This window comes from Lepeophtheirus salmonis, chromosome 4, assembly GCF_016086655.4.
Source record: "Lepeophtheirus salmonis chromosome 4, UVic_Lsal_1.4, whole genome shotgun sequence".
NCBI lineage: Eukaryota > Metazoa > Arthropoda > Copepoda > Siphonostomatoida > Caligidae > Lepeophtheirus > Lepeophtheirus salmonis.
In genome coordinates, this window is record NC_052134.2 from 38,519,808 (window position 1) to 38,537,289 (window position 17,482).

The 17,482-nt window shown below is 28.4% G+C and overlaps 1 protein-coding gene across 11 annotated transcripts in view; it reads left to right on the forward strand.

Moving 5' to 3' along the window:
- The window catches only part of LOC121115899 (death-associated protein kinase 1), a 234,235-nt gene that overhangs the window by 192,906 nt on the left and 23,847 nt on the right, over positions 1-17,482 (forward strand). For 8 of the 11 annotated variants that reach the window (XM_071887894.1, XM_071887897.1, XM_071887899.1 and 5 more), the window contains one exon: positions 4,375-4,521. In XM_071887894.1, the coding sequence (XP_071743995.1) occupies positions 4,375-4,521 (147 nt within the window). Of the gene's footprint in view, positions 1-4,374; positions 4,522-14,179; positions 14,980-17,482 lie in introns of those variants that run through there. The other 3 variants (XM_040710078.2, XM_071887901.1, XM_071887900.1) reach the window with 2 other exon arrangements.

Genomic DNA, 17,482 nt, shown 5'->3' on the forward strand with positions numbered 1-17,482 from the left:
CGATCATCCACTTTTAGACTCATAGGCAGATGTTAAGATACACTATCAATCTAAAGCAATTCATAAGGGACCAGAAACAGTCAGTTAAGCTTAACTAACTAGATGATATTGCTAATATTCTAAATTGGAGTTGATAATCATTGTTTTTTCTTATATTTTTTTTGTTTTTGTTTCTAAAGGTTGTAATCAAAAAAATGCTTCACTTTATAATTATACCTCGTTTTTAAAGGAAGAAGGTGATATATATTAACTTTCAGTAAAACCAACAAACAATTTCTATAGATACAATAATTAAAACAAGCTACAATAAGTTTTTCCGAAATTGAATTTGGATTAGTTTACATTCTTCAACTCATTATTTTATATTTAAATGAATCAAATATTATGATTAATCCTTTGATGGGATCCCAAGTTACACTAAAATGTTCAAAAATTACTTATCTTACCTAAAGAAAACCATTTTTTATGGAATATATCATATTTATATATAGGGGCCAAACAAAGCCCGATAAATCAAATGAGTATCTTAAACTATAGTAATCATAATTAGATATTTTGAATATTAAGCACATCATTCACCTAAATAGACTCCTGAAATTATGAAATAAATGGCTATTTTCTCATTTTATTGATATTTATTTAAGGTTGTTTCTATGTTGACTCGATATAGATTTTATTTGTGTTACATATACATCCACATTTAAACAAAGTATGCCCTTTTAAAAATGTACTGTTTTTAACCCATACGGCATAGTTTTTGACTTTCTATTGGTTTATTATAGGTATTTTTTTTACTATGAGGCAATCAAAACGTAGTAGATGAAAATCTATACATACATATATGAGTTTTTGGCATGTAATGAAAAAGAAGCAAAAAGCATCAGAACTAAGCTCTTAATGCTACTAAAGCTTTTACTCTTTTTGATAGTAATTTTGAGGTTTAAGAGTTGAAATGATTCCATGGCCAGAATATGTACATTTTACATACGTATGTATGAACATAGAAGTTCTTTATGGTCTTTCTTCTAAGCAAGTCTGAAAGGGAAAAGTTATGTCCTTGTCATTTGAAAATACGTGAAGTAATTAATTACAGCCGTTCCACATTTATGGAAAAAGTATAATCTATTTCTAATAAATGAATATATGTATACATAACCCAATATCGTACCTAACATATTAACACATAGGTGTATTTACATAACAGGACTTTTATCACTATATCGGTGAGTCGAATTAACTCAACTGATTTTAAGGAAGTTTTAAATCATTAGCTTCTTGGTCGAAATTATCAATTCATATTTACTTCCTTAAAATAAGATTTGTTAGTTAGCTTCCCATACACACATAAATTAAAATATAAATCTAAAAAAAAAATAGAGTAATAGGGTTACTCTAAAATAGACCAAGAAAACTATTATACGTAATCTATGGTGCCATTTAGTGTAGCTAATGCCATCAATGAAATAAAAATTATCAAAAAATTATTCAAGGATGTAATTTTTCAAAATCTTGGAAAATGATTTGCTTTGGATTGTGGATGATAATTTTTTTACAGGGTTTCTGAAACAATAATAAGTAATAGTTATTGTGCCAATGTTATTAATTTTTTTATACAAATGATAAATATTATTCTTGGGTACGAGTAAAAAAATGAATTATATGTGGCTCAAAATTAGATTTATGTGTCGAATCGAGCTTGTTTTAGGTAAATATACTAATTTTTGAGTTCGGTTGAGTTCGAATTTTCGAGAATTTTCACATAAAATCTAATGTTTTTTCTTCTTTTTAAAACATTACTCTTTTAAAATATACTAGAAATTTGAATAATCCTTCACTCGAGAGTGCCGAGTTTTATTTTTTTGAGTTCAAGTAAATTCGAATTTTCCAGAAAAAAGTATTAGGGGCGATATTGAGTAATTTTCAGAAAATTGTAGAATTTAGTGAAATTGAGTTTTTTTTCGAACTCAAGGAATACTTGAATCGAACACTGTTAAATATGTACCTATGTTTGTAATTTAATTAAGTCCAAATTTAAAACAATAGCATGCTACAAAGAGTTTTCCCTGACTTCATAAATTGCATCATAATTGAAGGAAACACCATTTAGGGGGCTCAAAGTTGATATTTGTACTCCATAAAATGGACGAATTCTCAATAAATCTTGATAAGACTTCATCAAATGGCTCTATAAGTAAAAAAATACTTTTCATACGCATTGAATAGAACTTAATGCCAATAATAAGCACTGTATATGAATTAAATCAAAGTAATTTATTTATGCTAAAAATGGTAAGGTTATACAAATTCAAATTTTTTGATCAATTAGGGGCGAGTAAAGTAGGGCAATAAGAGAAAAATTTCTTATTCGTTCCACTATAACAGTTAATTTCTATCTACAACACGGAAATTAGATTGTATAACGATGTAATAACATATTTTAATTACCTTTTTAGGATCATATTTATAACAAACCAAGTCAATTGAGGGATAAAGATTTCATAGACAGTCAAGTTTCAGTCTTTCAATTTTTTGGTTAGATCTTGACATCCAATAGTTCAATATTTTTCATAATATTAATAAAAGGGGGTTTAATTATTATAAAACTGGGTTGTTTAGACCCCCAAAGCGGACGAGATCAGAATTGTGACGTAACTAGTAAATGCTCTTTTTAGTGCATTTTTGAAGGAACAGCTATAGTTTAGTTACTAATATCTGCAGGATCCTAAGCCATTAATAGGCCAATTTCTAAAACCATTTTACAATTGAACCATGAATAAGAGTTTAATCCCTAAACAATAGATATTGGTACCCAAAAAAATTATATCTTGTTCATACCAATAATGAACACACTTTCAGTAAAAACATCTTTTTTTTTTTAAATGTAATAAACTTAATATATTTTGAAAGAAAGGGCAGTAAGTTGGATTTTAATTTAATTAAGTCTAAATTTAAAACAATGGCAACACTTTTCCGTGTATTTTTGCACTCACAGTTTTATGTTTGATTACTTTTATTAGGACCTTTTCATAACTTGAAAATTAATTTAAAAATCAGCCAATTCATTGGTTTTCAGGTTTTTAATAACCAAATAATAAACTTCTCAAAAGTCCAAACTCTATCAATTACAATATATATATATATATATAGTTAAAATAATAAATATGAAAAAAGTATTTTCTTTTAATGATAATTAATATTATTATACAAAATTCTTGTTTTTCATTGAAAATGTTCCTGAACAATTCATTAGAATCCATTTCTAAATTATTTGATACAAATTATGCCGAGTATACTTAATATTTATAAAGAAATAAATATACTAATTTAGGCGTACAGAAAAAAATTTGAACATCAACAAACAAGAGGAGAAGGTGACAAATGGTTTTATATAACACCATATATGTATTTCTAGTATTATTTATTTTATAAAAACCCTAAAGCAATGTTAAAAAAAAAAAACTCAGCCCCTAAGAGATCTAATTTCAGAAGGAGAAAAATAAGCCCTAAACATACATTTGCATAATAAATATTAAGAATACTTTATTTAAAATCCCTTAGTTACTAATTTGATGGTTTGCCTTGTGCGCATGGTAACTTTAAATCTGACAAAAAGTACAATTTAACTTCCTATTTAATGAGATCTTTTCAGGATGATTAATTACCTCTTGGTAAGCTGTAAATAATGGCTTACACATAAATGGCGTAATAGGTAAACTACTGAAAAATTTGTGAAGCATTTTCTTTCTCCATCGAAGAGAAGTTAGTAGATTTACCAAATATATTTGTGAGTGGGAGAGAAAGATTTAAAATTTAAAGGATTAGAAATCTTCATTAAGTGTGCATTGTAATCATTTTGGAAAATGTTTGTATTTTATTTTATAAGTTAGATTGATAAAAGTCTTACTACATTAGAGTTTCTTTTTTTTTTTTAATTTGTCTCAAATCTGCAATAAGAAGGATAACATTAAATATAGCATTGATATAATTAAAGGCGTAATTATGTTTATTATTTCGAGATAAGCTGACTTTTATTCTAATTTTCGATACTTTTTATTTTTCCTTCGATTTTACATTCTTTTTTACTATATATACAAAAAGTGATATCGGATTATACGCATAAAATATAAATATATTTGTACATATTATTTATAAATATATGTACGTATTGGTATATTTATTGCGTTATAAGAAAATATATGAGAACGGGATAAATAAAATTATCCATCTTTATCTATATAAAAACCAAAGAAACAATACTTTAACCATTTTCTAGCCATTTTATTATTCTCCAGTTTTCTCTATTGCATTTATATTGAAATAAATATTTCAATCGTATTTCTATTTTTTAAATCTTTTCCTTTTCATCTTTTACAGCATTCCATGCGAGTTGTAGCACTTTGTAATAAGCTCTCAAAGTCTCGTAGTTCAAAACTACGCGGTAATGGAAAGGATGAGCCTGTATGTCCCGGTACTCCGCCTATTGTCTCAAATATGAAAGAAGGAATTAAAGCCAACGAAGAGGTATGTAATCATTCCGAGAACTGTATAGATTGGTATAAATGACTACAGCTATTAAAGTAGGACTTAAGTGCTTTATAGTAAACAATTAATTGATCAAATTGTACTTGGGTAGGTAATAAGTGTTGAAACGTTAATTTCGTCTTAAAGTTATTGTTTCTACACTCATCTTGACCAATATTTCCTTTCCTATAAAAAGTTGAACACTTGTATAAGAAGAGTCACAAATTTCTTCTATTTTTTAAAATCTTTATTCGTAATGATCACAAAAGAAAAAAAACCATTAATAAAGAAACAAAAATAGACCTTATAAATTACAATGACTAAACATATCTGATATGGGTGAAGAACAAATTAAAAAAACAAGTACGAATACTTAATTGAAATTATACACAAAGCTAAACAAGGTTGATTTTGCAACATTTATCTATCCAGTAATACCTGTTTCGCAATTACAATTCAAATAACTTAACCATTGTTTGATAAATTTACCAAAACGGAGAGTTATTTAACGAGGTCACATTCTAAATTTAATGGAATTGTTGTTTTGCTACATCAGCTTGAATTTATTATTTTTGTATTATGCTGATAATTATATTTAACCTTAAGAGCCATATGAAGGCTTTGATTCGTGGACACTACCCAATTTTTTATAAATGACGTAGGACCATACCAAGATAATTGTTTGAAGACTGAATTTTACTACGAGACCGGTGCAGACCGAATCTGGACCGAAGTAGTTAAGATTATAAAGATCTTAGAATGATCAATGATTTTCAGGCCGAAATACATCACTAGTAAGTATGTATTTTATAGAACTAAGAACTTTTGTCAAATTATAATCAAAAGAAAAATTGAGTATGATGCAAATTATTTTTTTGTGCCTTCAAAAAATGTTGCATAATTATTATGTTTAATTTTGTGGATTTAGTTTATAATTAAATTGCGACTTTGTCCATTTTTATTTAAGCGATCCATGTCTTTATTTGATTGATTTCTAAAAAAATCCGAATACTTTAGAACTGTGGTAACTCAACTTTGTAGTTTATATATATGTACGTTTGCAGAAATATATACCTAGATAAACCTCTTTTAAGCACATACTCCTTATATTATCATAAGTATGTAAATTGTAGATAGTATCCTTTTAAAATGTATTATTCTAAGTCGTTTCTCAAAATTATATATGTACATTAGACTGAACTGAAATGACAAAAGCTAGGAATTTGGTATTCCATGGTATATTTTATTTTGTCTGTTATATCTCTTAACAAAAAAATAAACATGTTCTTCATGGATGTGTTTTGTTTTGAAAATCTGTAAAATGTGGAAAAAAATTACATTTTGATGTTGTTTTGTTAAAATGATCGATTTGAATCATGATACCGGATTTTTATAATTTAAAATATTTCAGATACAACGTATATTTTTCAACAACTTTTTTCTAACTTGCCTAATGATATTAGTATTTTGGTACCAAACCTGTTGCCAATAAATAAATATTTTCTTTTGGTATCCTTTATTAAACGCATTTATTTTGATATTTCTGTTCATTTTTTCTAATCAAATCTCGATTCTTGATACCAAGTGTCTCATATATTATTATCAAATATTGATTCTTTGTTTATTTACACCCTATTAAAAAATTGTCGTATAATTATTTATGTTTATTTATATAAACATCAAATGTGTTTCCCTCATATTTTGTGTATTTGATATATTCTTGGGTTGTTATGTTTGCTGACAAAGCATTCAAAGGCTCTCTTTTCTTCCATTGGCCCATTAATAAATGGAATTTCCTAATAAAATTTCTTCAAAGAGGATTCTTGAAGTTTTTTGATGACCTTATCTATAAAAAAAAGTTATATTTTGTTTTTTAATGAATTATTATTTTGAGTTATAAAACTTGAAGCTTTCAAATGAGATAGTTTAACACTTTCTCAATTAATTCTCCTTGGAGCTATGAACCTCTGAAAAAAAAATATACAATTTTCTTTTTCATACAAAAATAATTTATATACTAAACAGAATAAAAATGTTTGGTGAATGTTTTAACGTAAAGCATTGGATATATTCCATATCACTTAACTCTTTACAGCCTTTGGCTAATTTAGAAAAATAAAACCATATCTCTAAACAGGGCCTCAAACTTTACCATGCTCAATCCAGTTGGATCTAAAAATATTTTTTTTGTTGATTAATGTTATTAACCCTGCAGTTATTTCCTTCAAATACTAACGTAAAAACTTTTATGTGTTTCTTCATCATAATAAGTTCAAAATAATTATTTTTTCCCTAGTGCGTTGTCCATAGAACTACGTCGTTCCATTTCTCAGTACTTAAATCGATTAAGTATTTATCCATTTTTCACAAAATATGTTACTTGTTTTTTTGTTTTTCATATGTTACACCTAAGTAAATGGTATTGTGATGGTATTGTGAATTTCTTATGAAATAAATAGATATTTGAAACTCTCTCGCTCTCACTTTGTTAGAAAAAAAAACAAGCAAAATTTTATTAAATTCAAATGAAAGTCGTCATTTCATTTCTTCTTCATGTGTCATCAAATGAAGAATTGTAGAACAAAGACATACGGGATATTAAAACCTCATACTTAAGTAGTGAGCCCTTTGAGAAGGAGAATTTCTGATAAAGCTCACTGATTAATTATCTTGTTAGACACCTTTTTACTAATTATCTTCAAGAGACGTTATCAAGATGAATGGGGATTTTTTTCCGTTACTCCATTTTTTTTATTTCTTATCTATCTAAGATTTATATTTTTTTCTAACAAAAAAACTTTTCGTCAATTTTTTTCTTTGTTTGTATCTCTTTAACATGAAAAGAGTTTGGACTTTTCTTTTTTTTGTGTGTGTATGTGTGAAAGATGGATGGTTTCAGACCACTTTTACAATTTCATATGTATGTTAGTATATGTATTTGGTTATGATCATTATTTATGTTACTTATTTGAATTTATATGTTGATTAATTAATTTTTTAGAACAGATTGATTGGTTTAAGGTTTCTTGTTATTATCAAAATTTTATGTAATCTACAAGTTGGTATTTGATACCACTTACTAAAAGTGTTGGTCGACATGTTTTTTTATTTTTTTCTAACTTTATAACGCACATTCATTTAACGTATGGTCTGAATTTTGTAATTTTTTGAAATTATAATCATTTAAAAAAAATAATGATTTTCTTTTTAAATTAGTAAAAACTGAAGATTTACGATGTCAAAAACTGCTTGTTCTTGTTGATAATTTTTTTTCAATATAACACATCTAAAATTAGATTTGTGTTTTTTTTTCAAAAATACATTCTTTACCCTTTTTTATGAAGTAATACATTTGTAACATTGAAAGGTGATAACTTTATAAGAATATTGTTTTTTTTTTTTCTGTTGTATGATCTATGGATTATCTGTATATTTTAATATCATTCATTGAGAAAAAAATTTATTTTCTGATCAAGGAAGTTTCAAAAACTTTTATTCATTATTTGCATCATCCCAAAAGTCCTTTTCTTTCTATGGTCAAGTCTAAATTCCTTGCTAACAATGTAACTTAAGGAAAAGTATCTATTATTTTTTTAAATAAAAAATATCCTGATTATTCTTTAAATCATTTAAACTCATAATCAAGCAGTCAATATCGATAAAAGATTTATTGATGCAAAAATGTTGACCTAAAATATATTTTGTAGCTTCATCATATTTATTCTTTTTGTACATTTTGAAAATATCCAACTTTTGTGTAAAAGTTGTTGTTACTATAATTATCGAAAAAGTTACATTTTTAATACTTTAATGATAAAAAGAAAGCATCTTCTTATTTACTGCTAATAAATATGAAGGATAATACTACAAATAGGTAACTAGAAAAAAGTTACCTACAAAAATTAATAAAATCCATATTATTCCATCATGATATTCGAATATAAGAATATTTATCCATTTATTTTATAAAAATGTATAAAACCTGTTGAAATAATGACTTGTGGATGTTAGTATATAATGTATGTCCATTGCTTGGAGTTACAAGGCGTCGATAAATTTTGTTTAAATAGAATAGATGTCAGATATGCACTCCCCTTTGTTTTTATTTTTTTAATTTTGACACACTAAAAGTATTGTTATAATCAATGCATTACTGTCCATTCTTATTTATTTATACACATAAGTAAATGATGTGCAAAAAAAAATGTATAAAATGTCATAAATATTTGCATAAAGTACAACTTTGACATATTTTTTCTTTGCAAATTTTTATTAATATTTTATTTTGTAGCTAAGAATCCAGTAGAAATTAGGATACAATTGACATTTAATATTTCTTTTTAAATTTATCATATTGAGTAGTTGAGTAATTACATGATTCATGATTTAATTGTATGATTTTATTAGTTTATGTATATATATATTTTTTTTAATTTCAAAAATTAATTTTCAAATATTAATTTTTTGGGGTAAAATATTCAAAAATTCATAGTAATATACAAAAAAATCAAAAATTAACAATTATTCACAAAAAAATAAATTTTCTGAAAAATAAGTTTAAAAAATTACATTTTCTGAAAAATAAGTTTAAAAAATTAAATTTTCTGAAAAATAAGTTTAAAAAATTAAATTTTCTTCCCCTCCAACTCACCCACTGCAGACGCCCCTGTAGTCCCACTTAATATTTTAGAAGAAGGATTTAAACTAGCCCCATACAAGGTTGGGCGCAAAACGTGGACTCTGGAGCATCCTGGCATTCATGACCCCTTTGTCAGAAGGTAACATGGTGTTCTTGTGCATGAGAACAATCCCAAGTGGCATTTTACAGCCCTCTTGATAATCTTAGCAGCCACAGAGAAATCGTTGGCGAGGCGATTCATCAATTTTGATTTGGTCTTTCGTGTTCTTCTTGTCCTAGCTGGACAGGAACTACAGATCACTTTTTAAATTGTGTCCTCCACTTACTGTTTTCGCGGAAAGATATTTGTCATCTTGGCCACTTTGAAAACCATGTTCACGGAGCACTTTACTATGTCAATAATCCTCTGTACCTCAACTTCAGCATCTAGGAGATTTGACCTTTGGCTTCTTTCTCACTGATGATGACAAAATGTTTATTATAGTTTGGCTGAGCCATAATGTAAAAAAAAAAAATCATTTCACCTTCCTCTATGAATAAGGAAATTAATATTAATTTTTTGCTGTCGAACCCTGTACATTTAACAAGAGTAAAGGAGTCTTCATTCCTGTATGACTATAATATAAGAGAATTTTTTCATTGCTATGAAGAATTTTATCAAACTTTTGTCATGAAATGGGGATATATTAAAAAGGTCAAAATTCCAATGAGGGTAAAAACCTCGCCTATTATAACTCTGATAGACAATCTATCTGCTTACTGATATCACTATAAGCTTTAAGGACTTAACTTTATTCAAAAATCTTTAAAATTACTTTTGTTAGTCAGCTACATAATAGTCCGTGAAGAGATGCTCGAAGACGTTTCTACAATTTAATATAACTATTAAGATCATTAAAAGATTTAATCATTAACTCCTTTGTCCTCTAAATCCTATTTATTCTGATTTGGAGACCATGTCATTGAAGCGAGTTTTTAATTATATGAGTGGAAGACTTATAAAAGAGCTCCAGTAAACTTAGTTAGGAGGACGCTCTGACGTCATGCATCCCTTTCTAATGAAAATGTTGTCGAAGGCAAAAACGAACACTCGAAATACCCCTTCACAAGTCAAAAGGATAAATGTTTCCGCTACAGGATAGTAACTTCTTTATTATTCGCCAATAAATCTTTGAATGAGAAAGATATGAAAAATTGCTCCTTCTCTGGCTTGGAGGGGAAAACCCCTACGTCGCATGATCAAATAAGTCCATGATTCCTACTGGTCTAAATAAGTTGTTGGAAAAAGAATTTCATTTCTCAGAGAAGTTTGGGCAAAAGAAACGCTTGCTTTCTCTACAGATATACTCAATGATCAACCTGATGTATAGTCCTCACTCCGTCGTAGGATTAGAGATTTTAGCTAGTTTTCATGTCAAGTTCTCGTTATATAGTTTTTTGTTTTTTTTAAGAAATGATGTTCTGTAGTCTGTTTAAGCAATTTTTTCTTTAATGTTCAATAGTATGTCATTTTAGAAATGTTTAATTCTTTTTTTTATATTATCTTCATTTCTATGCTTAAAAGTTTATAACCGTACACTTTCCAAAGGACAAAAATGTGGTGGATATAGGGAAAAAAATTAAATCCGTTTCACCTCATAAATCAGTTAATCATATTGGAAATTTGCATTCGTCTATACATTTTTTTCCTCACCTACTCTTTGCAATACTCTTAAATAAAATCTGTTGAAAAGGATAATATAAAATACCTACTCTTTGGTTCCCATAAATCTAAAGTATATGTATATACAATATTCCATATATAGAAGGAGAAAAGTAATTAGTGCAATCAAATGCCCACTTTTTAGTTTACGGTTCATTTGTTGTTGCTATTTTTTTTGTTTTGTAATTTTTTATCTTTGTGCATCATTGAGTAGGATCAAATCTAATCGTAAATTAACTGATTTGATATCCCAAAACATTTACACCTTCAAAACACTTACTTTTGACTCAGTTATCATGATTTATTCAAAATTGTAATTGCACTTTTGTAAATAAACACTTTGTGCTCCATTATTTATCATATATCATGATTATGGTATCCCTGGCAAAATAGTAAAGTACCAAATTTCAAGAGATAAATAGTTTTAGATCCAAAAATATACAAGAAGCCGTAGCGTCCGGTAATAAGACATTAAAATGATGCAGAAAATTTTGGTCAAATAAGAGATGGTATCTTTATCCCATGAATAACTTAGAACTACATACTGAAATTTGGCACACTTGATTTACTCATGAATTTGAATTTGTTTTCCAAAATCATCCAAATCTGGGATGGTCGGGTTACATGCACTGGTCAATTTAACATTGAATGATCCGCACTTTATTTCAGGATAATACCTTTTCCCGTTGCCAGTTATGCAATATTGATCCATTTTTTAAATACTTTTTAAGGGACGGCATATATTTTTATAGAAAAATATTTACACAATATAAAAAAAACATTATATTGTATGTATTTTGAGATCTTGTTGTTGTTATTTTTATTTTATTTTTTTATTGCCAATTTTCTTTTCTTTTTTTTACCTTTTTTACACCCGATAGTACATTTGGATTTATATCACAACATAAATAATATTCTTTTAAAAGACACTTTTTATACAGTATATGTATAATAACTCTAATTGAACCATAAATGATCATAAAGAATACATTATAAATTGGATACTATAACCTTTAAATCATGGTGGAATGAGTTTGAAGGAGAAAAAGGAATTATGTCATGTTTTTCACTCTTCTACTTTTAGACAGTTCTCTTATGTCTACATTGTGTATTTAAGACACAAATAAAAAGAGGTTTTTTCTCATATTTTTAAGGTACAAAACCACATATTAGCGATGTGGTTCTCGAGATTGATGTTCGTCTCAAATACAAATTTCTGTGTCTCGACCTCTTGAAATTTTGTTTTTGTCTTTTTTTTTCTATCAAACCAAAGCAACTACATTACATAATTTATTTTTCACAAAAAAAAAAAATATTAATAACTAAAATCAATTTTGTCCTCTTAGACTCCCTTAATAATAGTTATTTTTTTAATGTTGTCTATAAATTTAAAAACAGGATAAATATTAAGAATAAAACAACTACTTAGATTTTAGGATAATTTTTTTTTGTTGTATATGTGACAAATCAATATAAAAGTACACTGGAATTGTTTTCCTAAAAATAGATTATTCAGGAGAAATAATGGCTTAAGTTCTGTTCTTTAAATTTTATTTATAATATTTTCGATTTGTTGAGTGGAATTTTGATTGATTTATTATATTATCCAAAATTCAATATATGGATAAATTTAAATCTGCAACTTCTGAGGCCTCAAATTTTAAATGAGGAGTATCATGAAAGAGAACAAAGCCTTACCTATACGCACAAATAAAATATTACTATTATAAGAGTACATAATGATCTTCTAAAAATCACATGATCCTTTTTTATAAAGTAAAGAAGCAAGAAAAATTAAAATACTTTTTTCTTCATTTCATCCTTTTTTTTATCCCAGCCTGCTTTATATTGACACGTCACATAGACATATAAATAAACACAAAAAAATCGGTGTAATATGTAAGTTATTCCAGAAAATGTATAGCGAACACTCTCGTTTTAATTTTTACAAAAAAAAAGTTAACAGCAAAAGGAGACGGTGATGATCATCAACATGGTGAAATACTAATGCCATTTGTATTTGCTATTTTAAAATGATTAATCAATTAAATTTTTGAAACCTGAGATATAGGAGTATTTTCAATTGTTTTTGTCTTTTTTTTTTTTATCTTTACTCCGAACTTTTTTTACATCCAATGATTTCTTCTGTGGTATTGGGTTGAAAGAACATTGTACTATTGCAATCAATGTATACAAAGTAGAGACCAAAGACTTGCAGTAGCAAGACTAAATTAACAAAAACGTGATTTTTATATAACCAAGAAAATACACTTCAAAAGAAGTTTGTCATGTGTTTAAACTCTATATTTAGCTATATTTTTTATTCATTATTTTTTCTTTCACAAGCAATAACAACTTCGACACGCCGACCAACAGATTGACAGCTCTTGATAGTGAAGGCCGTAGCCATGCTGTCATAATAGCAATTCGTAGAAAATCCAAATTTGGATGAGAGGTGCGGTAGACATTCTTCCCCCAGAAAAAACTCCAGGGGGTTGAGGTCAGAGCTGGAGTAGGGTTGCATTGAGGTAGGACAGTTTTGATTCTCATTGGCTGTAATGGACTTCTTGATAACAGTCCAAAAGTATATATCAATCTCTTATCGGCATTAACATCAGCGCAGAGGAGTCCCCCCCAGCACGTTGCTTTTTTTGTTGTTGCTCTGATATTATATTTGTACACTGAGAGACATGGAATAACAAAAAACTTATTCATTTTTGTTTCAGCTGCCATTTTTTTGCCTATACAACCTCATAATTAAAAAGAACGGTGTTAAAATAGTAATTGATTGTTACTACAAGTTTTGGGTCCCCGATCTGTAAAGTACAAAATACACTCATCGTACCAAAATATATATTAATTATCATCCTATATACATCTGTAGGTAGGCACAGCCCTTTTTATTCACTATGAATTGTTTTTTTACCAAAAAATGTCATGGAGAGGAGTCAAAGTTTAGCCTATTGTGTTTATACTCTGTGAAAGCAAAGACATCTCTATGTACAGTGCGATATTGCAATTATCAATTTTTTCTTTCATACAACTTATATACTTTTTTTCTCACTTAGATACATTAAGAATTCTACACATGATAATGTGTAATCAAATACTTTAATTGGCTATTAGTACGAAAGAATACATTAGGGGGATTATATTTCTGTTGTCAAAGAAGAGTTTTGTAGTAAATTATTGACTTGATGAAGAAGAAAAATACGTTCATACAATAGTTAGGTGATGGGTCTTCTATTTAAATGTTGGATCCCAAAGATACTTCCTCACTCCTTCCCGTCTCTCTTTCTTTCCCTCTTTTGCTCTTCATAATGCAATAAGAGAACAAGGTATGTAGTCGCAGTAGTATTAGTAAGGAGCAGGGGAGAAAAAATATGAGAGAACGGGTTTAGAAATAAAATACTCCTTATGCGAGCAAAAAAAAAAGGACAAAAATAATGACAAAAGAAGAAGAAGTAAAATTGAAACAACTCTCGTAGTGTATGTTGTACTTTTGACTTAGAAAGTACCCTGTTAATATGTCGTTGTAATTTACTGTTGTGCTACGTGAAAGGCCGAAAAAGGAAAATAATAGCCTTTTCTTTTTACTCAGAGTTTGCCGAGTATATCATTATATTTATCGTACAGGTAACAATTCCCTTTCCAAAAGGAAAAGGGAAGAAGGGAAATATTATACCTGAAATACGCCAAAATAACAATCAACTTTCTATTCGATACGTAATAACCAAATATCAAAAAAATGATGGACTCCTCCAATCTTCCAAAAAAGATTTATCGTGACACGGAACAAAATCTACATGCGGATCTCTGTGGTTTTTACTCTTCATCTGAGCCCTGGTTTGAGGAACAGGCATCCTTCTCATCCCTTCCACCTGCTCTCCTTGATCAAGACGATCCAGCTACAGAAAGGGATTTATCTCTTGTTGTGCGGCTAGAGTCTTCTGTACCTCCGCACAAGAGTAAAAAGAAGTGGAGAAAGCCTCGTACAAGGATCATTTCCAATCCAGTAGAGTTTTTATTAGAAGATCCTCTCTATAATTTGTACAGTGATCCATCAACAAATCCATTGAGGTTTTCCAAAGGAGGCTCTAAAAAATTTGGATTTCAGGTCTGTAGATTTTGTTTTATTTTTATAATGAGCCTTCCTGCTTTTATCGTATTTTATATGATGCAGTAATGTGGTTTTACTTTTATATCTCGTATGGTTGTTATACTATGGTTTATGGTTACATTGATATTATTTACCTTCATTTTAATTAACCATTTACGCTTTAAATATATCAATAATGTTTAATATAAATATTATATTAATGGGTTAATAGTTTGAAAGATCATTTTTCATAGATTAGTTCGGTCTATTTAAGTAAATTGAGATTTTTGGTCTCTGCACAGAGAGAGAGAGAGATAAATATATATTAAATGCTTTAAATAATACTTCAATTAATGAATGCTGTGGTGGTTCTACACGGAGATATAGAGTGACCTGTGCCCACGTACATATAACAAGTCGACTGAAAAGTTCGTTAAATAAAATAGTGAAGCAAAATTCGATTAATTTATTCAATTAAGTGTTGTTTGTTTTTTTTGTTTTGTTTTTCTTGTGAGCATTCTTTTGAGATCTGCTAAAAGGAAAAGACATAAGGGCCAGATCTGGAGAATACAATGAGTGAGTAAGTAATTTTTAGCCTAACCCATACAATTTTGCCATCATTTTCAGTATTTTGTTACAATTTAAAAATGTTTTGATATAAAAACATTTTTTTATATCTTCAAGTGCGGCCGTTATTTGGTCATCCTTTAAACCTTCGAACAGTGCTATATAATAATCATTATTGATATTTGAGCCCCTTTCACGATAACCATGAATATTTTACAATCCACACCCCAGAACACTGGACTCATAACTTGCAAGTTGACTGTTTTGTACTTATTTCATTGTGTGTTGTCCACTTGGCTGACAGTCAATTTGACTGTGGAAGTTAGTGATGGAGTCATGTTTGATCAACATTAACACACTGTTTAAACATTTGTATTTATTAGTCATGAACACGTTGTTGTTTTGATCCATTGTGAGCTCACGTTGGCACTCACTTTGTACGCAGCTTTAGTATTTCCAAATATTCATGTAAGATATGTCCAACAGTTCTTCCGATATTAGTAGAGTTTCAATTATGTTGATTAACTTCACTTTACGATCATTCGAAATTATTTTGTGGACTTTTTTATGTTTTCGTCGGTAACATTCTCTTTTGGACCTCCAATACGTACATTGCCTTCGACGCTCATTTAGCTTTGTTTAAATTTAGACAAACTTTTATCAACGGTTGATTTTCTTGTACCGTGTACGAATAATGTTTATCAAGTCAAGCCTTGGCTTCTTCAGTTTTTTTTTGCACCAAAATAAAATGCTTCATTAACATAAAAATTATTTTTCTACAATTGAAACAGTTGTTTCACTCACAATGTTATACTTATCTCATGAACCAACTGTCCAATACCTGAAGAGATATACAGTAAACACATATTGTTTGAAGGCTGATAATAACTCGAAATCAATGTTCTGGGCATTGTTGTATTTGTTGACCATTTTGCCAAACAACATAACCACCATATCTTGTTGCTGTAATGCACTGTGTATTGGAGTATTTGTTTTCTTTTCATATTTCCTTTATACTTACGTACTAAATAAATACCAATTGGATCAATAAAATAAACATATAATATCATTTACTTACATTTTTACTGTAGCCTTCTCCCGTGTTAAAACATTGGCCACTCCTTAGTTCCCTAGTTAAATTTGACTATAAAGGCCAGTAAATACATGGTATGCATATATATATATATAGCATGACATGCTATAATAAAGTGCAACAAAAGAAAAGACCTTTTGAAAAACCAGATTTAAAATTTAATTTAAAATCCCCCCTTCCCCAAAAAAAGGAAATTAAATTTTGCTTTTTGGTACTTTTTTTTATTGATAGTGCTGTTATACATTAAGAATGTGTATATATGCATAATGTAGTATGATGGTATAGATACATTTCTGAATATCATAATTTTATTTGTATGTTGTACATACCTATGGTATAAAGGAAAATCATTGATCGATTAAGTAGAAAATGCATAAAAATTCATTTGTTTGGCGTGTCATGAAGTCATATTGACAATCAGGAATGCAGGCATTAATTTATGCACATACATGCCATTAACTATATTCTACTTACTTATTTCCCTATTATTCCTCATACCTTTATGTGCAGAGTACCGGTTAATTCAATTGCTATTGTTCCCTTTTCATTATTTCTCAATCTATTCATCTTTTTTATGATTTGGTAAGGGAATGAATATATCTCTCCTGAGAAATGGATTATCATTTCTTCAGTTGATTTATTCAACCATCAATCATGTAAGCTCAAAATATACCCACATACCAAGGGTAAGGGGAATTATGATATTGTCTTATTTTTTTGTGGGAGTTCGTGTCCTGAGAAGGACACACACTTCTTGATGTTATCATTTTTAAGCCAGAGAATTAGTATTCCTCTTCTAGTGGCTTCTTTTTTGAAAAAGACAAACAAAAAAATAATATTACCAAAATTTCCATTTACAAA